The sequence below is a fragment of the Tursiops truncatus genome, chromosome 11 (genome assembly GCF_011762595.2).
Source record: "Tursiops truncatus isolate mTurTru1 chromosome 11, mTurTru1.mat.Y, whole genome shotgun sequence".
Classification (NCBI taxonomy): Eukaryota; Metazoa; Chordata; class Mammalia; order Artiodactyla; family Delphinidae; genus Tursiops; species Tursiops truncatus.
Window position 1 is genome coordinate 100701863 of NC_047044.1, and position 27363 is coordinate 100729225.

At 55.0% G+C, this 27363-nt stretch overlaps 1 protein-coding gene across 1 annotated transcript in view; it reads right to left on the bottom strand.

Moving 5' to 3' along the window:
- The window catches only part of CACNA2D4 (calcium voltage-gated channel auxiliary subunit alpha2delta 4), an 80004-nt gene that overhangs the window by 28798 nt on the left and 23843 nt on the right, over nt 1–27363 (bottom strand). Inside the window, exons 17-26 of the mRNA XM_033867328.2 lie at nt 26848–26934; nt 26282–26353; nt 17243–17304; nt 15961–16028; nt 13845–13890; nt 13674–13771; nt 12233–12326; nt 6377–6472; nt 5511–5638; nt 2242–2322 (exon numbers count right to left, since the gene is read on the bottom strand). Of these exons, the coding sequence (XP_033723219.1) occupies nt 2242–2322; nt 5511–5638; nt 6377–6472; nt 12233–12326; nt 13674–13771; nt 13845–13890; nt 15961–16028; nt 17243–17304; nt 26282–26353; nt 26848–26934 (832 nt within the window). The remainder of the gene's footprint in view (nt 1–2241; nt 2323–5510; nt 5639–6376; nt 6473–12232; nt 12327–13673; nt 13772–13844; nt 13891–15960; nt 16029–17242; nt 17305–26281; nt 26354–26847; nt 26935–27363) is intronic.

Here is a 27363-nt window from a genome sequence, read left to right on the forward strand (position 1 = left end):
TGCCCACCTGCGGCCCGCCGTGGCCCACCTCGCCTGACTGGCCGGGCCTGGGCTACACGCGTCACAGTCTTCAGACCAAGACGGGATTCTCTTCTAGCCAGGAGCCCTCCCTTCGGTGACACCCCAGCGAGCCAGGAGCCAACCCCAGGGAGAAGGGAACCAGCAGGTCCCTGTTCCAGGAGTTCGGCTGGACTCCTTCCTGGGTGGGGGTAAGTGGGGAGAGGTGCCCTCCTGTGGCCCTGACCGGTACAGCAGAGCTGGGAGAGCAGGCCCCATGGGGGCAGGGGACCGCCTGCACAGCCTGCACAGGTGTGGGTAACGCGCAGACGCACTGTTCTGAGAGCGCCCCGCCGTCTGAAGGCTGGGCCGTGCGCACGCAGGCGGAACTCCAAGGAGAGGAGCCGTCAGGCAGCTCCAGACAGCAGGCCCTCCGCACAAAGGCTGCTGGGCTGGGGAAGCACACTTGCAGGTTACGGTACCACCATGACACTCGGCAGTATTTCCCAAGTGGGGCCTGGAGGGCACAGAGACTTGAAAGTGGATCCTGATCAAAACAGTAGATTCCTAGAAATTTTGCATGAACCGTTGAGAAATACCTGCTTAGACTAAGGTTAAGCGACGCCTCCTCATTCACCCGCCTGGCCCTTGGCTGTCCCCCTAGCTGCCCTTCCTCCTTCTCCCCAGCCCAGGGCACAAACATCGAACGTGCAGCCTGTGCGTCACAGAACACGCGAGGAAAGGAACTGCCGGCACCGCACACACAGGCTAGCTGGTCCGGGTCAGGGAGGCTGAGCCACAGGCTAGGAAGAGGAAATTACAAAAGGAGGCTGAAAAGAATAATTGAAGCATAAAGGTCTCCAGTGCCTCCTCCCTGTCCTATCACATCCGTGCCCCCCGAGCTGCAGAGCGATCGTCTGCAGTGAGTTAAACCAGAAGCACCCGGACACGGTTTCCATGGCAACCCCTCCTGGCTCTAATGCAGCGCCGAGTTAAAAATGATGTCAAATAATTGGAGAGTGCAGGGGAGCAGCCAGCAGGCTGACCCCGCGTGCCTTCTGCTTGCTGGGCTTTCCGGTGTGCGGGAGCTGAGAAGCCCACGTCATGGACGGAGCAGGGGCTACGGGACAGTCTTTAGGGTCTGGGATTAGCAGGCCAGGCGAAGGACAGAAAGGCGGCTGGGAAGGCGCGGGTCCCTCCAAAGTGCCCGGTGGCGCAGCCTCAGGACCCCTGTGACACACGTGTTTCCAAATGAGGCTCTGAGTGACCAGAACAAGCCCTTCCCTCCCTCCCTCCTCATCGCAGCGTGGACGGCCGTGCCCTTGCTGGGGCGGGCGGACGAAGGGGCAGCCTGCCTGCTGGGCCGCTCCTCCCTGCCCTTTGCCCTGCACTCAGCCTGGGGGAGAAGACACGAGGGGCCTGCTCGCCTGCCCCTGGCAGCTGTGGGGTCCCCCACAATGCAGGCGCCCGACCCCAGTGCCCAGGACGGCTGAGAGCTGTGAGGACCTCACAGCTTCTCAGAACACAGTGGGGTCTGAGACACGGAGACCGAGGGCAGGATCCTCAGGGCTCTCAGACAAGTGGGCAGGGGTGCCAAGGCCCTTCTTAGGCCCCAAAAAGCTGCAAAGCCGGGGCAGCTCGTGAGGCTGCCCGGGTACTCTCATGGCTTCTGTGGCCAATTGCAACAAAGGATCATGATCCTGGGCCTTCAAGAGAGGCAGTCTGAGCTTAAATTCTAGTCATTGACTATTAGCTGTGGGACTTCGGGCAAATAACATGTCTGGGCCTCAGTTTCCTCATCTGTAAAATGGAGCCAAACCAGGTCACCGCCCCCCCCCCGGGCTGGATGAGAACATGCACGGGAGCACAGGACTCACGTACGGGCTCGGACTTTAGGGTCTGAGTCCCAAGCCCACTCCTCCCCTGAGTGGGCAGTGGAGGCGGAAGCGACACAAAGAGGGTGGGAAGGAGGTCTGGGCAGGCTCTGTCCTGTGTGACCTTGAGCAGATCTCTCAACCTGTCTGGGCTTCAGTTTACTGCATGAATTCTGTTAGATCTAAGGCCTCACAGCTGTATAAACAAAATGGCTCAGGAAGACTCCACCTCCCCTCAGCCCCACATTTCATCTGGGAAAACACAGACCGTGGCCTCGCGAACCACGCGCGGGGCCGCCTCCGTCACTGGGCCTCGTTCTCGACTCGGACTCACAACTGCCCGGCCTCAAAGCCCAGGGGCAGCTCCTACCTGCAGCGATGGCTGTCCTGTTGTCCATGGTCACGGCTACAGCTGTGCTCACGGTCACCACCATCGGCTTGTCTGTATTTTCTGGGGGGAAAATTGTCCAGTCACTTTCTCTGCACCTGAGGAGGAGCCGGGGTGGCGGCGCGGGCTGGGAAGCCCAGTAAACAGCAGGCTAGGACGTTCCCTGAGCGAGCGAGGGGCTGCCCGGGAGGCTGCCTGCTACCACCACCTCGGGTCTTTGCGGAGCGCCTCGTACTTGCCTCCTATGTGCCGGGTGCCGCCCACCCCTCCATGCAGCTCCGAAGCTGCCAGGTCAGTGTGTGGCCCCTGCCCGCCTGGACAGCGCCGCACTGTCAGGTCCCTGACGCTGCAGGTCTGCTCTGTCTCAGGGCCGCAAAGCTGTCTGCATGCAGCTGCCCCACTGCAGCTCGGGGACCCCGCGGGGACCCACCCAGGAGACTCGCGTGGCATCAAGGGGCCCTTGCGAGCAGGGGACGGGCTGCGCTCCCGGACGCAGTGCCGGCTGACCCTGCGCTGTCCTTCATCAGTTACATGAGTCAAGGTGACAACGACAGCCCCTTCGGGAAGCCAGACGCCAGGGCTGCGATGGGCACAGAGGCTGGCTGGCATCTGACACGTGCGAGGTGCCCCGTGAATCCTGGTGGCCTGCGTGCCACTGCCCGGAGGGTCGCTGCACGTCCGGGACACAGCCAGGCTCCGGGACCTCTCAGGAGAGCCAGGCCTCCAGGCGCAGAATTCAGGTGGCAGCCTCAGCTCTGCACCAGCACAGAGCTTTCCGGCTCTGAGAGGCGCGGACGAGTACGTGCCCGTGGCTTTTGGGCTCTACAGCCCTGGGAAAGGCACTCTTGCCTACGGATCAAGTGTGTCACTAAAAACCCCGAGAAAGGGGCACAGTTCTGCCACGTGCTCGCTTGTTAGAATGTCTTTACATCAAACGTTGCTTGAAACCAACAGGTCGTGAGACTCTTGACAGTGTCAGTCGTAGCGAAACTTAAATCCACCACTGGTTTCTCGTATCTGCCCTCTTGTCAGGATTACCCATCCCACCTCGCCGGAACCAAGTATCTCACAGAAATCAGAAATTACTCTGATTCTAGGAACTGACACGATGTAAGGTCGTCCTTGGCTCTAGGAATTGGCCATGACAAGGACACAAGAGACCAGAACAGCCGCAGAAGCTGGCTTCCCCGCCTTGCTTCTAGAAATGTCTGGACGATCCTGATGGGGTGACCCCCGCACCGTTCCCGGCCGCAAGCTGCTTTCGGGACAGACCCGTTGTGTGTGCTCCACGGGCTCGGAGGAAACACCCAGGCGAAGGTGTGGGGCACTAATGACGCGGTCTCTGGGGATAGCAGGGATCTCAGGGCCTGGGTCACCAGGCACCGGGTGAGTGAGCCAGCTACCAGGTGGTAGGGGGGCAGGCCCAGGCCTGGCCCAGGAAGCAGGGCTGTGGGTGGGGGCACCAGGCCTGAGCTGCTGGGGCTGCGCTGGGACTCTGCTCTGTGCTGGCAGGTTTCTCAGCGCCGACTGCAAAAGGCAGCTCCGTGTGGGCAGAGCTCGCCCACCGGGCCCAGGCGGAGGGCTGCAGTCAGCCTGGGTGGGCGGGGCCCTCCCCTCACCCTGCAGCCGCCCCTCCACCTCCTCAGGGGTACCCCCCATTAAAATTGTCGGTTTCTCCCTTTGGGGGAGGATGGGAGCGTGCAGGGCCCCTTGCCCGGTGGTCCCCAGCCGGCCCTCGTCATCTCGCTCTCTGTTCCCGCCCACCACCCTCCTGCCCCTGTGCCAGAGAGCTCCCCGGCAGCCAGCTCATCCTGGTGACACTGGCAGGAGGGAGCCCGTCACCGTGGGGGCGGGCAGGGCCTCACCCCAGACCCCCCGGGACCCCGTGGGGCCCTCCTGTTCCGGGGGGCGCCGAAAGGGGGAGCTGCCTCTGTGGCTGTGGTGCCAGTGCGGGAAGGGGCCCCTCCGCGGGTGTGCCCTGGAGTCCCAGCGCCTTACACACAGTGAAGTGCGGAGAGACCCCCGGTGTGCCCCCCGCTGTGCGGTCCGGGCGAGTCAGGCGCCCTCTGAACCTCAGACTCTCCTTGTGTAAGAAGAGGGCGTGCACACCGCATGAGCGGGGCGGGGAAAAGCGTTCTGTAAAGCACGTCAGTGACACGCCGGGCGGAGGATGCCGAGGAAGGGCATCTAGAGGGCAGGTGCTGCCTGCAGCCGCGGGCGGGGCCCCGGGGCCTGGGCCTCCCCAGCCGGCAGCTCAGCTCGGGGAGGTTCCCGTCGGGCGGCGTGAGGGTGGTTTTGGTGGCGGCGGTGGCAGGAGGCTATTGGCGGGCGGGCGGGCGGCCTGGAGGGAGGACAAGGCTTCATCCCAAGTCGGCTCCCGGCCGCCCTCTTCCTCACGTCTCCACTCCTCAGCCCCAACCTCGGCTCGCTCAGCCAGGACGCCGAGGATAGTTGCGGGCCCCCTCACCCCACGGCGCTGAGGCCAGGACCCCCAGACGTGACCCGTGGACCCTCTCTGGGCCGTGGTCACTTCAAGTGCGGATTGAGAGGGTGAGGCTTTGCAGCCCCAGGGTCCTTTCTGTCCTAAACACTGTGCGGCTTTCTGGGCGCTCTGTTAAAGCCACTTACCGTTTCCCGTTCGGGTTATTTCCCAGAGTGGGGGCCGGGCTGGGAGCTGGGGGCTCCAGCTCTGAGCCCCCCTGGCCCTTGGACTGGCAGGCCTGTGCTGGCTGGGTGCCTGAGGCCCAATCCGCCATCATCTCTCGCCCTGCAGCCCCCAGAGGCCTGGCGGCCGGGAGGCGCCCCGTTATTACCAGGAGCTGCCGGGGAGCAGGCCGGGGCTCAGCCACCCCCCTGGGATATAGTCTGTTCCAGGCAGTACAGCGGCCCCCCACGGAATAAAGTCTGCTCCTTTCACGGTTTGAGCAGCTCTCAGAAACACTCAGATGTCTGGAAATACACGACTCTCCAGAGACCCATTGTCCCGACGTCCTCCTATGCGGAATCTGGGCTAGAATCCAGCTCCTCCTGACTTTCGGGTCTCCTTTGTTACAGTTGAACTTTTGAACCGCGTCGTTGATTGCCGGCCAGGGAATGAAACGATCCACCCAGGGTGCAGGTGGAGGCCAGCGGGGTGAGGGGACGCCGAGGTCTGGACGTTCGGTCCTGTATCTCGTGGCGGTCTCCCACCCCAAGCGCGGTGGGAGGAGGGATGCCCTGGGCCCCGCCCTGGAGCTTGGGGTGTCGATTACCTCGTCCCTCTGCCGAGTAGAGGTTGAAGACCATGCTGCCCGGAGGCTGCTCGGCGGCCTGGCGGTACCACAGAGGGAAGTGGTCCAGGGTGAAGATGCTGGCCTCGTCCGCCGGCGTCAGGAACCTCCTGCAGCGAGAAGGGCCTGTCACCTCCCCCGGACCCAGGAGCACGGTCTTCCCATCTCCTCGCTCCTACGAGGTCATCGTGGCTGGGCCAGGGGGGCGACTCCCCTCTGACTTGGTGGGGTTGCAGAAGGAAAGATTAGCCCCTGAATGGGTGTTGCCCCGGAGGATGCTCCCCAGTCATTCCTGCCTTTTCTGGAATCAAATGCTGGTGCAGCTGAGGGTACATCGTAGGAATGGTGGAGGGCCTGTGTGCTGAGAGAGCCTTTCCACCTCTCTGTGCACTCCTTGCCTGCAGGGTTCATTTATTTGGGGTACAGCCTAATTCCTCTTTGTCAAGCTGATTAGCATGTCTGCAGGAGGGAACTGTATAGTCATAGAGGGTCATAAATTCCCCCAAAATAAATTCCCCAGGGTAGGGGGCAGAATCACCCCCATCTGAGAATTTCGGGCTTGGGGGAGGGGAAAGTTGTCGACAAAGGACGGGCACGGCCGGAAGATTCAGCCCATTGCTCAGAGATCTGTCCCGGCGGGAAGACCGCATCTGGTTCCCCTCTTGGGAGTGAATGGGGATGAGCCCAGGATGGGACCAAGCCTGGCTGGAAGGGGTGCTTCTCCGGCTGTCCCAGTCTGTAAACCCGAACCCTTCCTCCCCCCGTACTCTTGGAGTCCGGCACAGGTCTGCCCACAAACCACAGGGGCACCCCAGGGACCCCGCTCCCTGGCCTCCGGCAGGACTCACTTGTCAGAGACCTTTTCGGAGCCCACGAACAGGCTGCTTCTGAGGAGGCCGGCCCGGGTGCCCAGGAAGGCCATGTCCACCACATGCTCGGACTCACTGCGGGCAGACAGAGCAGAAGTCATCACCACGTGCCCGGGGAGGAGGGATGGGCGTACTGGGAGGACCTGCAGGCCTCTCCCGGCGCCGGGCCTTCTGACTGGGGTGGGTGGGGGCAGGTGGGTCAGTCTCTCGAGGGGATGCTGCTGGCCGTCTGCTGTGAGCATCCCTGGGCTGCACCTGCCCTCATTCGTGGGTCCCCTGGGCCTCTGCCCCTCTGCGTGCATGCAGCTTTGCGGGAAGTTAGCTCTGGAAGACGGAAGGAACCCAGGAAGAGAGATTTTGTCCCGGGACCTAAGGAAAGTAACTCCTTGTGACCAGCACACACTTAGTACCCCACCATGTGAAGCCCTTTGCAAACGTTTGCCTTATTCCTGAGATGGGGAAGGAGAAGACTGTCCACATCCACAAAGAGGAGTCTGGGCAGAGCTCACGCCTTTGCCAACAAGACTTGGGAGAGCCCGCGGGCTGGAGGGCGCTGTTCCTTCTCTCACGGTCCCGGAGCGGCCCTGTGGGGACAATGCCCCACCTGGGAGAGTCACCTTTTTTGAAATGTCAACCTTACTGACGTATAACGGACATAAAACTGTAAGATAGTTGAAGCGTACATTATGGTGATTTGATACAGGTGCACATTGTGAGAGGATTCCCTCCATCGTGGGTGCGTGTGTGTGCGCACGGCGCGTGCATGTGAACATTTAAGTTCTACTCCCTTAGCTAATCTCAGTTACACAATCCAGTGTTCCAACTAGAATCACCACCCTCAGGCCTTATTCATTTTACAGCTGGAAGGCCGTGCCCTTCACCAGCCTCTCCCCATGCATGTATCCCACCGCCAGCCCCCGGCAACCGTTTTTCTACTCCATGTTTCTATGATTACACTTTTTTTTTAGATCTCACATATAAGTGATACAGTGCAGTATTCATCGTTTTCTGTCTGACTTATTTCACTTAACATAATGCCCTCTAGGTTCATCCATGTTGTTGCCAATGGCAGGAATTTCCTCTTTTTAAAGGCTGAGTAATATTCCATTGAATATGCACACCACACCTTCTTTATCCATTCATCCATCAGTGGACACTTGGGTTGTTTCTGTGTCTTGGCTACTGTGAATAAGGCTGCAGTGAACAGGAGGGTGCAGATACCTCTTCAATAGTCTGCTTTTGTTTTCTTTGGATAAACACCCAGAAGTGGGATTGCTGGGTCCTGTGATAGTTCTATTTTTAATTTCTTGAGGAACCTCCATACTGTTTTCCATAGTGTCAAAATCAGTTTACATTCCCACCAACAGTGCACAAGTGTTCCCCTTTCTCCACATCCTTGCCAACACTTGTCATTGCTTGTCTTTTTGATAATAGTCATTCCAACAGGTATAAGGTGACATCTCACTGTTTTTTGTTTTTTTTTAAATTTATTTTTGGCTGTGTTGGGTCTTCGTTGCTGTGCACGGGGTTTCTCTAGTTGTGGCGAACAGGGGCTACTCTTCGTTGCAGTGCACGGGCTTCTCTTGCTGCGGAGCACGGGCTCTAGGCGCGCGGGCTTCAGTAGTTGTGGCTTGCGGGCTCTAGAGCGCAGGCTCAGTAGTTGTGGTGCACAGGCTTAGCTGCTCCACGGCATGTGGAATCTTCCCAGACCAGGGCTCAAACATGTGTCCCCTGCATTGGCAGGCGGATTCTTAACCACTGTGCCATCAGGGAAGCCCCCTTGGTTTCTTCTTTATTCTATTTATACTTGACTAAAGAAAAACTTCTCCTCAACATCTGTTTATCCTGAGGCATAATTTGTAAGAAGAGGCAGGATAAAGAATCGTGTCTCTGTTTCTTCACCAGTTGGTACAAGTATGAATAGGTTTCCTAACATCTTCCAAAGGTGACCAAGAAGGTTTTTCCTTCAGTATTACTCTGAGCGCAGGATTTTAGCATGTTTACTGTGCTCTTACCTACTGCTGTTGTTACGGTGATGCTGGTCTGACTGCCTCTCGTCTGGCCGGCGAGAGCCCCTTCAGTGCGGCTCTGACGTCCTGTTGGCAAAACCTCCTTCGTCTTTGATGACTTGCCCCTGGGATGACAAGGTGCCCCCAGCTCATTCTGTCCACCCCTTGCCCCTGACCTGGAATCAGACACTTCTCCAGGGATCACTGACTCATTTTAGTGAGAACTTCTTAAGGTAGATATTGGAAGTCCACAAGCTGGGTCTGGGGTGCTCACTGAGGTTGGTCCTTTCAGTGGACGAGGATCCCCTCTTTGTTTCCTTCAGGGAAAATACATGAGTTCATCGATATTTCCAACTTGTATTTAGGGTCCCATCTAAACTTCTCTGATTTAAAAAATTTGCACCTCTTTTCTCGTTTGTTGAAAATCTTGTTCCTAATGACATTAACAATACTATGTGCTCTGTCTATCCATGTAGTTTGAGAAGAACAGTTTTTAAGATTTTGTTTAGTGTTTACAGTTCTGTTTCCAAGTCCCTTGAGAGAAGCCCCCGACGTGTGGTCATCGCACGAGCCTGCTACACAGCCAGGTTCACTTGTTTCATTTGCTTTCAGATTTTTAGAGCTTATTTCTTAAAAGTTAATTTTGTTTTATAATGATATAAACATTTACATGGTTCTAAGGTCAAACGCAAAATAAGGCATATTCAGAAGTCTGTTTCTGTCTCCATCCCTCTGTTCCTTCGCTCTTCCTACAAGTAACCCTTTTTGTTACTAGTTTATTTTTCCATTAAAATATGTAGCTATATCTGCACATACATATATGTTTATAGACGTGTAAGTAACAATGAAGATACATTTGCATTTTCTCTTTTAGATAAACAGCAGGGTATTATTATACACAATTTTCTCCATTGCTGAGACCTTCCGTGGCAATATACATAGTTCTCAGTTTTCAAGGCTACATAGTATTCCATTAGGTGCAGCCACCAGGCTTTATTTAACTAGGCTCCTACTAATGGCCATTTAGGTTATTTCCCATCTTTTGCTGTTACGAACAGCGCACGTGTATGTCTTTGGGATGCATTCCCAGGAGCAGGATCGTTGGCCAGAGTGTACATGCATATGTCACTTTGGTAGATACTGTCAGATTCCCCTCCACAGGCTTTGAAACATTTTGCATTCCCACCAACAGCGCACAAGAGTGTCTGATTCCCCACAGTCTCGTGACAATGCCCGTCAGCAAACGTAAATGGTTGTCAGTCTAAATGACAAGTACAACCTCAGTCCACCTTCAACTTGCAATCCTTTTATTATGAGCTGGATTGAGCACTTTTTCATACAACTGAGGACGAGCTGCATGAAGTCTCTGAACTGCCTCTTGGTCGTTTTCCCCGTAAGTCGTTGGTCGTTCACTTCTCTATTGTTGAAGTTCTCTACCACACATATGTAATATAGGGACAGTCACTCTTTCTTTGTTTTTTTAAGTTGCCAACATTTTTCCAGTGTGTCATTTCTCTTTTCACCTTGCTCATGGTTTTTTTTTTTTTTTTTTTTTTGCCAAATAAACATTTTATGTTCTTAAATTTATCAGTCATTCCCTTATGGCTTCTGAATTCTGAGCCATTGCTGGGAAAGCTTTCCCCACTCCTAGATTGTACAGCAACAGGCTCATGGTTTCTTCTAGCGCTTATATGGTTTCATTTTCTACATTTAAATCTCTGAGTCATTTGGACTTTATCCAGGTCTACGGTGTGAGGAAAGAATACAGCGTTATTGCTCTGCAGATGGCCCTCAAACCGGTTAGTATTACACAGTCCCTCTTTCCCTCCCTGGTCTGACACGATGCCCTTGTCATACGCTAAATTTCCACGTGCATTTAGATGAATTTGTGGATTTTCTTTTCCATTCCCTTGGTCTGCCTGTCTGTTCCTGTGTCAAAACCACACTTTATAAGTTGCAGAGGTTCTGTAGCGTTTTACTGTTTTGTGGGACCAGCCTTCCTTTGTTGCCTTTCTTTTTCAGCGTTTTCCTGGCAATTCTTGCCTGTTCTTCCGAATGAACTTCATTCCGCCTGTGTTTTCTTCTAGCAGTTTTATGATTTCAGGTCTTACATTAAAGTCTTTAATCCATTTAGGCTGATTTTTGTGTACGGTGTGAGACAGTGGTCTAGTTTCTTTTCTTTCTTTTTTTTTTTTGCATATGGCTGTCCAGTTTTCCTGACACCATCTGTTAGAGAGACTGTCCTTTCTCCAGTGTATATTCCTGGCTCCTTTGTCACACAGTACTTGTCCGCATAGGTGTGGGTTTATTTCTCCGCTCTCAGTTCTGTTCCATTGATCTATGTCTCTGTTTTTCTGCCAGTACCATGCTGTTTTGATGACCCCAGGTCATCTCTCCTGAGATATTCTTTCCCTGGTCAAGAATATGTGTTCCTCAATGTTTCCCAACATTAAAAAATCAGCTAATTTCTGAACTTGGAAAGATAAAGATTGTGTCTTCTCTCCAAACCTGGTGAGCCAGCCCCCACTGTAGAAGGCAGGACAGCACAGGGGCCAAGAGTCTGGACCCTGGAAACAGGCTGCCTGGTTTTGACTCCAGCGCGGCCACTTCTGAGGCAGGTGACCTTGGGCAAATTACTTACCTCATTCTGCCTTGGCTTCCTCATCTGTAAAGTGGGGATAATGGTAGGACCTATACTGTAGGGTTGTCGTGAGGATCAAAAGGCTTAATGTACACTAAGCACTTGGAACAGTGCCTGGCCCTCTGTATTCTTCATTCTTCAGTTTTATTTAATTTTGAATAGATAATACAGTCACATGGCTCAAATTGGTATCAAAAAGTTATATACTGGGCTTCCCTGTTGGCGCAGTGGTTGAGAGTCCGCCTGCCGATGCAGGGGACGTGGGTTTGTGCCCTGGTCTGGGAAGATCCCACATGCCGCGGAGCGGCTGGGCCCGTGAGCCATGGCCGCTGAGCCTGCGCGTCCGGAGCCTGTGCTCCGCAACGGGAGAGGCCACAACAGTGAGAGGCCAAGTTATATAGTGAAAAGTGTCCCTCCATCCCTGTTTCAGTTACCCATTCTTCTGACCAGAAGCAACCAGTGACAACTGTTTCCTATATAGCCTTCCGTAGATATTTTATACATACACACCCCCTATATTATGTTTTTCCCCCTTTGATAGAGATGGTAGCGTACCACCAGGCACTGTTCTGCATCTTGCTTTTTAAACAGGTGTTTGTTCCTATAAGATTCTGTCGGTGTTTTCATGAGGACAGCACTAGGAGAGGTCTGACGTCGTCCTGATGTCGAAGTTGACTCTTACTGTTCAGGAACAGGTGTGGCCCCTGCATCCTTTACCTCATTAGTACGTTACACCCTCCTGGCACTCACATGCACACACACGCTCACACACTCACGTCCATTCATCTCTTCTTTCTACCTTCCTGCTAAACACCAGAGCCCCAGGTGACGAAGAGCAGAGGGGCAGAGGAAACCCACGGGGCTTGGACTCACCTTCCCTGCTGGAAACGAGGCCCCCGTCGGCTTGAACCGCTCTCTCCGGGCCCCTTGGCTAATGGGCTCTCACAGCCGGAGCCGGCCCCAAGGGAGGGGTTCTGGGAACTGGGCCTGGGGCGTGGGCTGGGTGTTCCCTGGGAGGGGAGGGGGCAGCAGCAGGGGCCTTGAGGAAGCTTTGTCAAGTCCCTGCTGTCCCGGGGCTGTCCCTCCCACACCTTCCCACCCTCCTCTCAGGACAAAGGACACAGCGGGAGGCCCTGCCTCAGCTCAGGGACCCCAGGGGCGGGACCCTCAGCCCCACAGACGTACTCGGAGGTGTTGAGGGACAGTGCCGTCCAGTGCGCCTCCATGGGGGCCGTCACCACCGCGTCAAACAGCAGCTCCTGCAATAGTTCCTCGTCGCCTGGGGCAAAATACGGAGACCACCCTCTTACTCCCGCCGTGGTCGGGAGCTCAGCTCAGCCCCACCCAGGGGCCCTGAACTTCAGGCACGAGACGTGCTTCGAGCTGGAGGAGGGCAGCTCAGGGGGCCAGGAGGCCGCATCCTCAGCCTCCACCCAGCCTCCACCGTGTGGGCAGAACCAAGGGGCTGCCAGGCCTTTCCAGCTCCTGGGCTCCATGAAATCAGGAGGCCCACCCGCCAGCCGCCCTCCCCTCCCCTCCCTCTCGCCACTGGGCTCCGTCGTGCCCACGCCTCCCCGAGCGCCTAAACCTGCCCCGGGGCCTGTGCACACGTGGTCCAGATGCTCCCGCCCCCTGCTTGCGAGGACGGCCCTTTCTTTTCCCTCCGCCCCTCTAACACGATTCTTACGTTCACTGTGGTGAAATCCACCCAGCACACACCCGACCGACAGCGTGCGGTCTGGGCATTTACACCTGCTCGGAGACGGACGGCCCTCACCTCCACAGCACAACGTTCCCCCGACCCCCCAGGAGATCCACTCGGTGGCTCCTTTCTGTCCTCAGCTGCAGTGACGCCTCCTGACGAGGGCCCCCCCGGCCACGGTTAGAGCAGCCCCCTCTCCCCCAGGGCACCTGCTCACGGCTTTACACCCCCTGCATCGACACACTGCCGCTTCCCGGTTACCTGTCTCCTCCCCTAGAGCACAGGCCCCGTGAGCACAAGGGCCTGGCCTCTGGGTCACAGGCAGCTTCACTGCCCCTCTGCCCCCCAGGCCCGGCGCAGACTTGTGGGTGGAATGAATGAATGAATGAGGCCTTGTCAGGCGGACACGGGAAGCGGGGTCTTCTCCCCAGCGGGAGGCTGATGGGACGGGATGACCCGTGCCTCCTTCCAAAGAGGAAGAAAAGGGACCATGCGGAGGGTGGCCCTGTGACTCCCCAGCTGCGTTAGTGCAGGGACGTGGGGTCACCTGGGAACCCGGCTTAGGAAACACTCAACAGACACAGCGTCCAGGAGGCGAGGACTTGAGGGGGCAGACATCAGCTACTGGCTGGGGGTGGGGACGGACCTGATGGGCAGGCCAGCATCCTTCACTGTGGGAGCCTTAACAGTGCCTGGGCGACAGACGCTTAAAGAGACCCCGCTCCCTGCCGTGGGGACACACCTGTGCCCCTGCGGGTCCCAGAGCTCTCAGTCACCGGCGTGGCCCCAGTGAGGCTGGCTCTGTCCTCTCCTTTGGGGACTCCCTGTTCTCCCTAAGCCATCGTGAGGTCTGCAGATGGGGCCCCTCTTCCCAGCCCACTGTCCCCACGGAGTCCTGAGCTTCGGGGCCGGAGAGTCACTCACACTCCAGGGCTGGGTCCCGCCCGGTCAGGAAGCGGACCACGGCCTCCAGCTGGCTGAGCCTGCGGTGCTCGGGGTCGATGTCCGTGACGCAGTAGATCCTGGAACCCACGGAGCCCGTTACCCAGAGCCCACACCCTGCCCTGTTCCCCCGCCCCGAGCCCCCGTCCTCACCAGTCGCTGGCCAGGCTCAGGTCCGGGTGAAGCAGGTCGTGCAGGCCTGAAAGCAAAGTCCGCGCTCACCCACTGCCCAGAGTCTGTGTACCGAGTGCTCTGGAAACAGCGTCGGGGAAGGGCTGGGCCGCGTCCTGCCTCGTTCCCGGGCAGAGCGGAATCTCAGCCCACAGGACGGCTGGGCCAGCACAGGTCCCGCCGTTGTCACTGTCACGTTGCTTCTGAAACGCTTTCCTTCCCACTGCCTCCTGGACCCGCCCGATGGGATCGCCCTCAAGGAGACATCGGCTTCCCTGGCTTCACTGTACCGAACCGAGCCGCGGGGCCCTGCATGTCTGTGGCGGCGGGCTCAGCACGTGTTTGTTGACCGACTGAATGGACGAATGCCCTCCTGTGCACCCACTGGTGCTCAATTAAGATCTGTTAATTGAAGGAAAGGATGATGGCATGCCAAGGGCCTCTGTGGAGTCACTGAACATGGTGCTGGACAAACACACACAGGCGGACAGCTCAGGGGCGACGGCCTTCCCCACCGGAAGCCCATGGATGCCTGGTGGGTCTCACCACAGCGAGGGTAAGGGATGTACCCTCTGTCCTGCAGTGGTGACATCTGGGCACGTCTGGGAAGAGGAAGAGGAAGGAAGAAGGAGGCCCAGGGAGTTTGGTTTCTGGGGGGACAGTGGGAGACAGGGAAGGTCAGTGTCCTGGCGTCATGGACACGAGCCGTGACAGGAGCCTGGGGGAGGCTCCTCCTGGGACAGCTCCCGGCAAAGTGACCGCAGATGCGTCTGGGTGGGCTGGGGTCAGAGGGTGGGGCAGCACAGCCCAGAGCAGACCCTGAAGCTTCGGGCGAGGAGAGATGAAAAGGGGCCGCAGGTCATGGAAGGCCTTTAGCAGCGGCACTATCCAGTTTGGATTTATAGAAAAATCCCTCTGGAGAAAGTGAGAGAAAGGAAGACCTGCGGGTGTGGTTTCCAGGAGAGAGTGGGAGTGAGCAGGATGGAGGGGAAAGACGGGGGGATGAGATGATCCAAGGGTTGGAAATGGAAGAACAGACAGAACGTGAGGTTCAAGGGCTGTGGCCGCGTCGTCCAAGGACCTCCTGACATGTCCCAGGGCTCACGTGGGTTTTGTTCTCCCAGGGCGCCCAGGCAGCTGCAAGTCCAGGGCGGGTGGGGGTGGAGGGTCTCTCTCCCGTCCTCCTGCAACACGCCTCCCCCCATCCCCCTGCAACACGCCTCCCCCCATCCCCATTCACATCCCACAGGCTCCTGTAATGGGTGGAATTATGTCCCCCAAAGATGTGTGAAGTGTCAACCCCAGTCTCTGTGGACGTGACCTTATCTGGAAATAGGATCGTGGCAGATGTAACCAAGTTAAGATGAGGTCGCTGGGCTTCCCTGGTGGTGCAGTGGTTGAGAGTCCGCCTGCCGATGCAGGGGACACGGGTTCCTGCCCCGGTCCGGGAAGATCCCACATGCTGTGGAGCGGCTGGGCCCGTGAGCCATGGCCGCTGAGCCTCCGCATCCGGAGCCTGTGCTCCGCAACGGGAGAGGCCACAACAGTGAGAGGCCCGTGTACCGCAAAAAAAAAAAAAAAAAAAAGATGAGGTCGCTGATAAGAAGGGAAAATTGAGACTCACGAGGGGAGAAGCTGTGTGATGACCAAGGCAGAGTCGGGAGAGTGGCAGCCACAAGCCCAGGGCCAGTGGGAGCCGGGAGGGGAAGGAGGGACACTGCCCTGGAGGCGCTGGGTGGAGCGGGGCTCCCAGAACAGAGAAGCTGGCCAGTTTTGGGGGCAGCCCCAGCAAACGGCTACGGATCTGCCCACTCGCCCTCCCAGGCCTCTTCTTTCCCTCTGAGTGGTCTGACAGGTAAACCCCGCCCTGTCCAGCAAGGCCGCCCAGAGTCTGACCACCTGTCTGGCAGGTCTTAGACTCCGCGGGTTGTGGCGACTGTCCAGCAGACCCTGTGGGCCCTGGAACCGGGGATGCCAGGCCCCTCTAGCCACGTAGCCCTGCCCGCAGAGCCCCTGCCTGGATGGCCCTGCCCCGTGTTCCCGGAGAAGCCAGTTTTCCTCCGAACTGTCCGCCAGTCCTGGGCGCCGGCCGACCCACCTTCTTCCACAGACGTGTTCCCCAGGAGGACGTATTCGCCGTGGCCGCGGGAGAGCACCACTCCCAAACTGTTGGCAGAGTGAAGGACGCCGGCTCACCACCAGCTGGTGCCCACGGCCCAGCCCAGCCTCGTCCTCCGAGCCTCCGAGCCTCCCACACCCACGACAGGGCGCACAGCCAGCCCCCGCCCGCCCTGGCCCTCGGCGTCCCCTCCAAAACACAGGCAGCACTTCTGTTTTGTCATCAGCCTTTTTCCTGGGAAGGACGCTGGACACGACAGGACAAAGGCCCCCTCCACTCTCATTTTGTCAGATTCACCCTGGACCTGTCAGGGCCCCCAGGGACGGGGAGGGGTCTCTGTGTCCCACGCGTCCCGCAGTCGGGAGGCCCCTCCTGCCTGGAGAATCCCACCATGCCTTCGTCAGGAAAAGCATTGCTTCTGAACCTTGGCTGGATACCTGAACCACTTGGGTCGGGGGGCTTTACAGGGTACGAGCGCCCGGGCCCACCCCAGGAATGCCAAGTAAGGTAAGAAGGAGGACCTGGACGCTGGCGATGTTACAAGGACCCACAGGTGCTCCAGGAGCAGTCAGGGCTGGGAACCACCCTTCACTGAGAAATGGGTAATTCAGAGAGAAGCCCCATTTGTTCCCTAAACTGTATGATACTAGAGTGAATATTTATGTGGTGGGAGGGAACCTGAGAGCTCTTCAAATCCCATCTTTCATCTTACAATTGCTTATGATTGCGTTGCTTAAAATCTCTAGGTCGATCATGTCATTTAATCCACCCAGTTCCGCCCAAAGGCAGCTGTAATTACCCCTACTTTACAGAGGTGGAACCTAAAGCACAGAGGTTGAGAAACTTGACTAAGGTCACAGCCTGTGCGTGGTGGCTCCAGGCCCTGCGCACCGGGCTGCACTGCGCACCGGGCTGCACTGCACACAGGGCTGCACTGCACACCGGGCTGCACTGCACACAGGGCTGCACTGCGCACCGGGCTGCACTGCACACAGGGCTGCACTGCGCACCGGGCTGCACTGCGCACCGGGCTGGCTGTACTGCACACCAGGCTGCACTGCACACCGGGCTGCACTGCACACCGGGCTGCACTGGCACAGCAGGTGCAGACCTCAGAATGCAGACCTGAGTCTTCTTCTGTTACCACAAAATTGCCAACTACCTAGAAGTAAATCCACCTCCAGACCTGAAAGTCCCACCTGAGCTGTCGGCTTTCATGTTGCACCCATCCCTCCCCTGCAGACAAGACCCGGCCCCTCACCTGAAAGGCGTGTCACTGATGTCCGTGAAGAAGTAGTCGTTGGTCAGGAAAAGAACTCGCTTCTGAAAGAGGCACCAGGAAAGGTGCTTGCTGGGGAGGGAGCGCCAACCGTCCCTCCCCTCCCTCCCCTCCCGCCTCCCTTTCCTCCCCTCCCTCCCTCCCATCCCCCTCCCTCCCCCACCCCCTCCCTCCCTCCCATCCCCCTCCCTCCCCCACCCCCTCCCTCCCTCCCATCCCCCTCCCTCCCCCACCCCCTCCCTCCCTCCCATCTCCCTCCTTCCCTCCCTCCCACCCCTCCCTCCCTCCCATGCCCCTCCTTCCTGACCACCCCCTCCCTCCCTCCCTCCCACCCCTCCCACCCCCTCCCTCCCTCCCATCTCCCTCCTTCCCTCCCTCCCACCCCTCCCTCCCTCCCATGCCCCTCCTTCCTGACCACTCCCTCCCTCCCCCACCCCTCCCTCCCTCCCATCTCCCTCCTTCCCTCCCTCCCACCCCTCCCTCCCCCACCCCTCCCCCCTCCCTCCCTTCCCACCTGACACCTGGTGCTCCTCCACTACTTCTTACATGCCCCCAACCCCACCCCCTCACATCTCCTCTCAGTGACGCCACAGGCAGATCCCCTCCCACCAGCACGCTGCAGCCCCTGGGGGATGCCTGAATGCAGGGCCACGGTCCAGACCTGCGTTGTCCCATATGGGGCCACAAGCCACCACATGTGCGACTCAGGAATAGAAGTTTCAAATTTTAGTAAATGTCAGTTAACTAGAGAGCCTGGGTGGCTGGTGGTCCCTGCACTGGGCAGCGACTGTGGTTCAGGTGGGACCAGAGAAGGCTGCCAGCTGAGCTCACACCTGTACGAGCCACCTGCACGCCCCGCCCACAGCCCCCCCCCCCCACACCGGCTCCGGAGCCCAGAGCCCTCAGGCCACGGCGCCCTTGACAGCGGCTCTTTCCTTTCAAAGCTGCCACTTTTAGGTTTAGTTGAATTTGCACAAGTCAGGGCATGGGGAGGGGGCACAGTGGCTAAGGACGGGCAAGGGCATCAGACAGACCTGGTCGAAGCCTAGCCGGCCACTCACAGGCTGTGTGTGCTTGGGTAAGTGACTTCTCCCGGGCATCGCAGTTCTTGCTCGTAAGTCAGGGGTAACGAGAGCATCCCCTACATAGGCCACTGGGTGGTGGTGAGGATGCTTTTAGCGGGCCAGTACGGGAAGAGCAGTGTTCACTCCGGGCTCCGAAGCCCTGCGGGCTGTGCCGTCCACAGACACAGCGGATGCTTCTGGGAAAGCTACACACTGTGCTGGGTTCGGGAGCTGTTCCTATTTCCTTCACCTCTTTCTGGCTTTTTTACTTCCATGTTGGAAACTGGAGTAAGATGTTGCAGGGGACGTGGCGGGAGAAGGGGACAAAAAAGTTTTACTTCTATAGGAAACCAGCTGTGGACCAAACCCAAAAGATCAGTTCCCAGCACGGGCCTCATCTTCCGTGATGCCCTCCTATCCCCGCTGCTTCAGGCAGACCTTCTGGCAGTTGGGGGAGGCCCTGGGAGCTACGGGGCAGCTGGGGCCCAGCAAGGGAGGAGATGGGGCTGGCTTGGGGCTGGCTTGAGTCTGGAACTGGAGAGCATTTAAAAATTGTTTTCATACTCTCTCTTTTTCCTAATGGAAGAAAAAGGTGAAACGCGCCCATCTAAGTGTGTCGTTCCATTAGCTTGATAAATGTACACGGCCTTGCGACCACCTCTGTGCTGGAGATACAGACTGTTCGCATCCCCTGCAATCTCGTTGCTTCCTTCGGTTTCAATCCCCGCACCTTCCATGGGCGCGCTCTGTTCTGAGCTCCATCCCCCAGGCTAGGTGTCCCTGTTTTCGTGTCACATGTCCTTTTGTGTCGGTTTCTTCTGCTCAACGTAATGTCCTTAAGACCCATCCGCGCTGCTGAGCGTGTCAGCAGTGTGTTCCTTCCCTCTGCCAAGTAGTAAGTACTCCAGGGTGGACTTGCCTCTATGTTCACCCCTGGGTGGTCATCTGTGGTGTTTCCAGTTTGGGGCTATTATGAACAAAGCTGCTGTGGACATGTGTTTTCATTTCTCTTGGTAAATACCAGGAATGGAATTGCTGGGTCATATGGTGAATCATGTTTGCCTTTAGAAAACACTGCCAATGTCCCAGTTATTTTATTGTACTTTGACTAGCAATGCATGAGTTCCGGTTTCTGCACATCTTTGCCAGCCTTTGGTGTTCCCAGTCTTTTGCATTTTAGCCATGATAGAGCGTATGAAAGTAGTTTTAATCTGCGCCTTCCTGACGGCTAAAGTTGCTGGGCATCTTTCTGTGGGCTTGTGGGTCGCATCTGTTTCTTCATTCGTGAAGTGTCTGCTCAAGTATTTTGCCCATTTTTGTTGGGCTGTTCGTCTTTTTGTTAATGATTTGGAGAAGTTCTTTATCATCTGGACACAGTCTGTGCCTTGCTTTTTCATTTTCTTAATTGTGCCTTTCGATGAAGTTCAATTTATCAAATGTTATTTAATGTTTAGTGCTTTTGGTGTTCTGTCTAGGAAATCTTTGCAAAACCTCAGGTGGTGAAGACTTTCAGTTACATTTTCTTGTAGGAGGCTTACAGTTTTAGGGTTTACATTGAGAGCTATGGTACATCTCAAATATTTTTGCGTACAGTGTGAGTGTGTCTCAACGTTTATTTTTTTCATGCATTTATTCAGTTGTTCCAGCACCATTTGTTGAAAAGATTTTCTTTCTCCATTGATTTGTCAAAGTGTCGTTACTGAAAATCTACTGATGACACGTGAGTTTATTTCTGGAGTTTCTATTCCATTCCATCAATCCATTTGTCTATTCGTATGTCGATACCATTCTGCTTGGTTACTGTAGCTTTGTAGTAAATTTTGAAATCAGGTAGTGTGAATCGTCCAAATTTGTTCTTTTTTTCGACAGTTCTGACCATTTTAGGTCCTTTGCATATTCATATAAATTTTAGAATCACCGTCTTCTATGTCTAGAAGAAGTCTGTTCAACTTTTTATTGGGATTGTGTTGGATCTATAGATCAATTTGGGCAGAATGGACATCTTAGAAGTATTGATCTTACAACCCATACACATGGTTATATCTTTCTATTTATTTTTTTCTTTGACATGTTTTCTGCAGTGTTATGTCATTTTCAATGTAGAGGTTGTATATGTCTTTGTTAAATTGATTCCTAAGTATTTTATATTGTTTGATGCTATTGAAGTTGAAACTTAAAAATAATTTCATTTCCCAAATGTTTGCTCCTATATATAATACAATTGATTTTTATAATATTGACCTTGTATTCTGTGAACTTGCTCAATTACCTGTTAGTTCCAGCAGCTGTTTTGCAGATTCTCAGGATTTTCTATGTAAACAATCATCTTACTGTGAACAAAGAGAGTTTTACTTCTTCCTTTCTGATTTTTGTGCCTTTTATTTTGTTTCTTTGCCTTATTGCAAAGATAGGTCCTGGAAGGTCCAGAGCAGTGTTAACAGAAGTGTTGAAACCAGATACCCTTACCTTGTTCACAACCTTAGGGAGAAAGTGCTCAATCTTTCATCATTAAAAGTGAGCTTTTTCACAGATGCCTTTTATCAGATGGAGGAAGTTTCCTTCTGTTCCCAGTTAAATTTTGTCAGATGCTCTTTCAGTATCAGTTGGGATGACCATGTGGTGTTTTCCTTTAATCTGTTCATGTAAGGGGATAACTCCACTGTGTGTGGCAGTTGCCATGTATCCTACAAGTTACAAACCTTACAATACAATGTCAACATTTTTGCTTTAAATAGTCAGTTGTCTTTTTGAGAAGTTAAAAAATGAATGAAGTTTTAACTTCACCCACGTATTTACCATTTCCAATGCTGTTCATTTCCTTGTGTTGATCTGAGTTTCCATCTGTGTCATTTTTCTTCTGCCTGAAGAATTCCTCAAGCATTTCTCCAAGTGATGAACTCTGATCTCTTTTATCTGAATCTGTCTTTACTTCACCTCTTTTTGGAAGGATATTTCCTCTATATGCGGAACTTTCGGTTGACAGTTTTTTCTTTTGGTTTTTAACAACATTACGTTATTGTTTTTGATGAGAAGTCAGCCATCATTCTTACTATTGTTTTCCCCTATTACCGTTTTCCTCTAGCTTTTAAATAAATTTTCCCAGGAATTCCCTGGTGGCACAGTGGTTAGGAATCCGCCTGTCAGTGCAAGGGACATGGGTTCGATCCCTGGCCCGGGAAGATCCCACATGCCACGGAGCAACTAAGCCCGTGTGCCACAAGTACTGAGCCTGGGCTCTAGAGCCCGCGAGCCACAACTACTGAAGCCCGCGCACCTAGAGCCCGTGCTCCGTAACGAGAGAGGCCACCACAGTGAGAAGCCCTTGCACTGCAACGAAGAGCAGCTCCCACTCACTGCAACTAGAGAAAAGCTCGCGCACAGCAACGAAGACAAAACGTAGCCAAAAATAAATAAATAAGTAAATAAATTTATTAAAAAAAAAGATTTTCCCTTCTCTTTGATTCACAGCAGGTAGACTATGGTGTGTTTAGGTGTGGATTTTTTTTTTTTAATTCTGCTTGGTTTTGCTGAGAATCTTGCATCTACTGGTTGATGTTTTTCACTAAACTCAGGACATTTGGGGCATTAGTTTTTCAAATACTTTTTTCTGTTCCGTCCCTTCTCCTTCCTTCTGGGACTCTAAGGACATATGTTAGACCACTTGATATTACCCCACAGGTAACTGAAGAATAATTTTTTTAAAAACTTTTCTTTCTGATCTTTACATTGGATAATTTCTATTTGTCTTCACATTCGCTGTCCTTTTCCCCTCCCATCTGCTGTTAGTTCCGTCCTGTAGGAATTTCCTTTCAGGTGTTGCACTCTTCAGTTTCAGAATTTCCACTTGGTTCTTGTGCTGGTCTTACACTGTGTCAAGTCAGCTAAGCTGGAATTACATTTTTTCAGACTCACTTCCCTGTATGGTTCCAAATTAGGGTTGGCCAGATGAGGAGTCTGCATGAGATTTGTAAGGGAGAGCAAAGCCGCGGCCGTGTTACACACTGGAGTGGATACAGCACATGGGGCCCTGCGGCAGCTCACTCTGCTCTGCTGGCTTCCCTTCTTGGGACGGGCAGCTGCCACTGGACCTCCTCCTTCAGTCTCTCTGAGATCTGAGCCAGTGAGCATGCAGGCCCAGGTGAAGGGCACGAGCTCCTTCTGCAGGTCCCACAACCTTGTGGCTGGAGATAGTGAGAGACAGATGCTGGTTTTAGTTTGTCCTCATGGGTTCCTATTCTTCCTCATGGGTTCCAGTTTGTTCTTGCTTTCTCCCACATCTCATCCAGTTTTCCTTCCCAATCGCTGGCCCTGACAACCTACGATGACTTCAAGCTCATGACTAGAGGCAGAGACACCTGCCTTCTGTAGACATTTTTACCAGCTCCCACCATTTCATTAGGTCTACCCCCTACAATAAAACCCTATATTCATATCATTTGTAGTGGTCCTGCTTCTTTGATTAAATCCTAAACATTTCTCTGCTGAGATTCTCCATCTGTTCACTCATGATGACCATCTTTTCCTTTAATTCCTTGTGCAGATTTGTCATATCTGCTTGAAAGTCCTTCTTCTAATTTCAATAGCTGGGTCATCTATGGATCACATATAAGACTGCTTTTTCTCTTAACTCTTTGTTAAGAAAGGAAACGTCATCTTGTTTCTTCATGTGTCTACTGGCTATTGTGTAGAATAGGTTGTAGATACTCTGTCTTCCTCCAGGCAGTGTTGATTTCTACTTTACTCAGCAGAGAAGTGACTGGCTGACCACCTTGAGCTTGCAGAGACTTGGATTACATTTTCGCTAGGGTGGGTCTGCTTCAACTTTGTCTTTAGGTCTAGGGTGAATCCCTTGGTCTTGGGACACAGTCTTTACTCCCAAGGTGTAGTTCTTCTGTGCTTTCAAAGAAAATTCTGAGGTATTTACTGAGCCTCCTCACCCTGGTGTGACTCCAAATTTTCCCCACGACCACAGGAAGCGGTGAAGTCCCTGCTCTGACTTCCAGCTCTCAAGCTGTTGCCTGGAGTCCCCCTGGAGATGTGTAGCTTCAAGGTCAGTCAGGAATTGGAGAGGAACTTGCATACATATGTTAGGGCCAGCCCACCTGTGACTCCCTCATTTCTGGGGTATCGCCCCTCATTTTATGACACTCTGGGAGCCCAAAGTCTGTTCTCTGACACTTCAAGATGATAACAACAGATCTCTGCTTGACTTCTAGTCGTTCCATTCCAGATGGACTGGGGTGAGCCCTTTGGGGAAAGAGCCATATAAGCGTACACCTCACCCCATGCACTTCTCTCGCTTCAAGGGTTGAAGCCTCTTTAGCTCGTGGGCTCCTCACAAGTTGGAGACCCTAGATATTGGGCCAGACTGTGTTTCTCACATTTTTGGAATTAGTTGCACACACTTAACAGCATGGATTCCTAGCCGAATCCTTCCGAGGGGCCTGCACTCTGCAGCCTGCCGTGGCTCCCAGGCTCCGCAGCACGGAGGCTTGTCTGCTTCTCCCATTTACATTCCTGAACTCGGCTGATCTGGTCCCGCAGGCTTTTGAGTCTGTGGGCCCTGCTCTTATCATGCTGGGCTGCTGCCACTGTCCTCAGTAGCACTACCTAGTTGCCTGTCTGGAGTTTAGGGGAGATGGAGAAAGGTCTGAATTAATCCCTGGGAAATAAGGACGCATGCAAAATCCCCTGGAGAAAATGACCAAGCAGGTTATGGCCTGCCTGGAGAATGGCTTGAATGATATCGGATATTCCCACAATGCTCTAAGAAAGCCTCCCTGGGCCTAGACCTGAAGGGTGTTTCTGCTGAGGACCCCGTAAGGTAGACGTAGGCTGAGCTGAGGGAGGGGCACCATCACCACAGCAGTGAGAGGCTGGATTCCACCATGGCGTCCTTCGTACCAGCAAAGTGTCCCGTCTACACGGGCAGGCACAGGAGCTTCCGGGCATGAGAGTAAAGAGAGGAACGATTGATTAAAGAGGGCTGAGTCATGGTGTAATGGGTGGAGGGAGAGGAGAAGACAGTGAATTTAAAGAAGGGACAGAAAGGCATCTCTAAAGAGACCCAGGAAATCTTTCATTCTGGAGAGTGAGTGAAGAAATCAGGGCCTGTCCTACGGGAAGGCCTTGCACAGCCGTGGTCGGGAGCGTGTGGTCAGAATCAGACCCAAGCACACAGGCCTGGAGATTGATCGTCTACCTCAGGGGTCCCCAACCCCTGCGCCGCGGACCAGTAGCGGTCCACGGCCTGTAGGAGCCGGGCCGCCCAGCAGGAGGTGGGTGGCAGGCGGGCGGGTGAGCAGAGCTTCGTCCGCAGTACCCCTCGCTCCCCACCGCTCGCGTTACCGCCTGAACCATCCTCCTCCCGCCCCAATCCGGGGAAAAACTGTCTTCCATGAAACCGGTCCCTGGTGTAAAAAAGGCTGGGGACCGCTGGTCTACGTCGCCCCGGGCAAGTTTTTGCTTTCTGAATTTCTGCATCGGTAAAATGGGGATAGGACAGGACATACATCACAGGGCTGTGGGAAGTGAGTGAAGGCTTATGGAGTGTAGTCCAGCTTCTCATAAAGGTGAGCTGGCATCATCATCATGATTCGTTGCAGTGGAGGTAAGGCGAGAACTCGATGCGCTGGGAAATGTCCACCCCGGTCGTGACCACGGTCAGCATCACCCTATTTCTTCATGTCAGAGCACCGCATGCCCGGAAGCCTTTGTCAAACTGCAAATTTTACCTGGACGGTTTATTAACAGCAGTGAACACATTCTGAAGGGCTGGACAGCAGTTTCAGGAGACGTCCAGACTGCCTGGATCTGGTTAGGACCACCCCTCGGTCGCTTTGAGAAGCGTGAAGGCCACATGAGGACGCGGCACTGGGAGCCCTTCCCGAGCTGGTCTGAGTTAGACCTCGCCCTGTGCGTGGAACTCACGTTGTAGCCTGGAAGCAGGTCCCACCTGATGTGCTCTGGCAGTGCCGGGTGGCTGCGAGCTCCCTGGTGCCCAGGAGCAGGGGTCCGGTTGGGATAAGGGTGGAGGCGCGTGGAAGAAACCTCTGCCTTTTTGGATCAAGAGAAGGACCTGCTGGGCCTGGTGGGACATCAGGGATGCTGCCCAGCCTGCCCGAGGGAGGCCCCTCTCAGCCCGGAGCTTATAAACAACAGGCAGATCCCACAGAAATGAGACGTGTCCCAGTGAAAACCAGCGCACGCATCTAAAAGGAATGCAGAGTTGCTTTCCTTCCCAGCGCTTTCCTGTTAGGCTTCCACGGAGGTCCGTGTTTGTGGAAGAACTTGGATCTAATTGTCGCCGACCCATGCCCGCGTTCTCTCCGCAGAGGCCGATGGGCAGCGGAGGGGATGCGGGGGTGGCCGTGAGGGAGGAGGTGACATTTGCAAATACGTCAAGGGACAAAGCCCCGTCAGTGCAAACGCAGGGGGACCTTCTCAACGAGAAGATGAAGTGGTCTTTTGTAAGCGACGCGCGGGTCTGTGGTGACAGGAATGGCACGGCTGCGGGGACCTGGCCTGATTCTCTGTGGTTGCCATGGGTGGAAATTGCTCTACGGGGTAGCAATTATTTTCAACCTCTTCCCATATAACATGTTTTACAAGAGCTGCTAACGATTGGCAAAATTAACTGTCACTTTCCCCCTTTCCACCATAAACAACAAAAGGGCCACATGGCAGGCAGCAGGAAGACTTGCGAAGGGCTGGGCTGGCCACGGCCTCGCTCTGCGGCCCCGAGAACCAGGCCCTGGAGAGCGGTAGCTCCCCGGCCGGTGCTCCATGGGGCCGATGCCCGCTGGGCCGGGCCCCCCACTAGGGCCCTCCAGGCTCCAGCAAGCTCTCAAGGCTTTAGCTCGAACTCAGCCAGGTCCTTTGTCACCACCACCAACCCCAGTTAACCATGACGCCGCTTCCTGGGAGCAGACCTCAGTCTTTCCCTCGAGCGCCTTACCCCTCTGTCCAGCGGAACCTTCACGTCCATGGAGAGAGACCCTGTCTCCCTGTTGATCATGGCTGTTCTCAGCTTCAGGGGGAAAGGTAATAGAATTAGTAATAGAACAGATAATAGAACTCGGCTCACACAGGACCATGAAGCAATGAACACTGCCTTGGAGGTGACCCCTGGGGACACGCTGCGTTTTCCCCCTTCTCCTGCAAGCAGGCTACAGGTGGCAATATAGACCGGCTGCCAGGTTCCCTTTAGCTGGAATTCTGGAGTTCACTCAGAGGATGCTCCCAGTGGGCTGACGGGCGAGGGAACACGGTGGCCGAGCCCTGAGATGCAAGTTTTCCAACACCCAGGCCAGCCTAAAACGCCCTCACACCCGAACTCTGTGGCTCACAGACGTGTGCTCCTTCAGCCCCAGAGGAAGAGACTCTTCTCTCTGTGGATGGTGGGAGGGCTGCCCGTTAGAGGCACTGCTTCTGCTTTGGGCCAAGGGAGGGGGCTGAGCTCAGCGCCTGTGGCCCCGGGACCCGCTGTCCAGCCAACCGACCCCCTCCCGGCCGCCCACTCACGGTTCCGGCCCGGTCCTCCCACTCCACTTCCGAGAGGTCCACGCTGTTGTAGTTGGGCTTGGGCTTCAGTTTCTTCCCCTCTCTGTACTGAGTGTGCCAGTCAGGGGGAGAGACGGGAGGTTAACACAAGCCCCGGCCCTTCCAGAAAGCCTGTCTGGCAGTCACAACCCAGAGAAGCTCAGCGATTCCTCGTGGTCGTGCGGGCCACGTTCCCCCCAAGGCAGAGCGGCCCTGGCCAACCTTTGAGTCAGATGGTCTCCCGGCCTCGGGGAGAGTATGTCACACACCAAGGAGCTCCCATCGTGAGTGCGCTTGTCCTAGGTTTGGACTCGCGTTGTTAGAAACCTCTTCCTCATGCAGAGCTGAAACCTGCCTCCCTGTGACTTTACCCACGGGTCCTAGGCCTCTCCCTGGAGCTACACAGAGAGCTTCCACCCGACACCCTGAGGGTTTTTGGGGATGCTCGTCACTGCTAAGACGTCCCCCCCCACCCCGAGCTAAACATTCCCAGTTCGC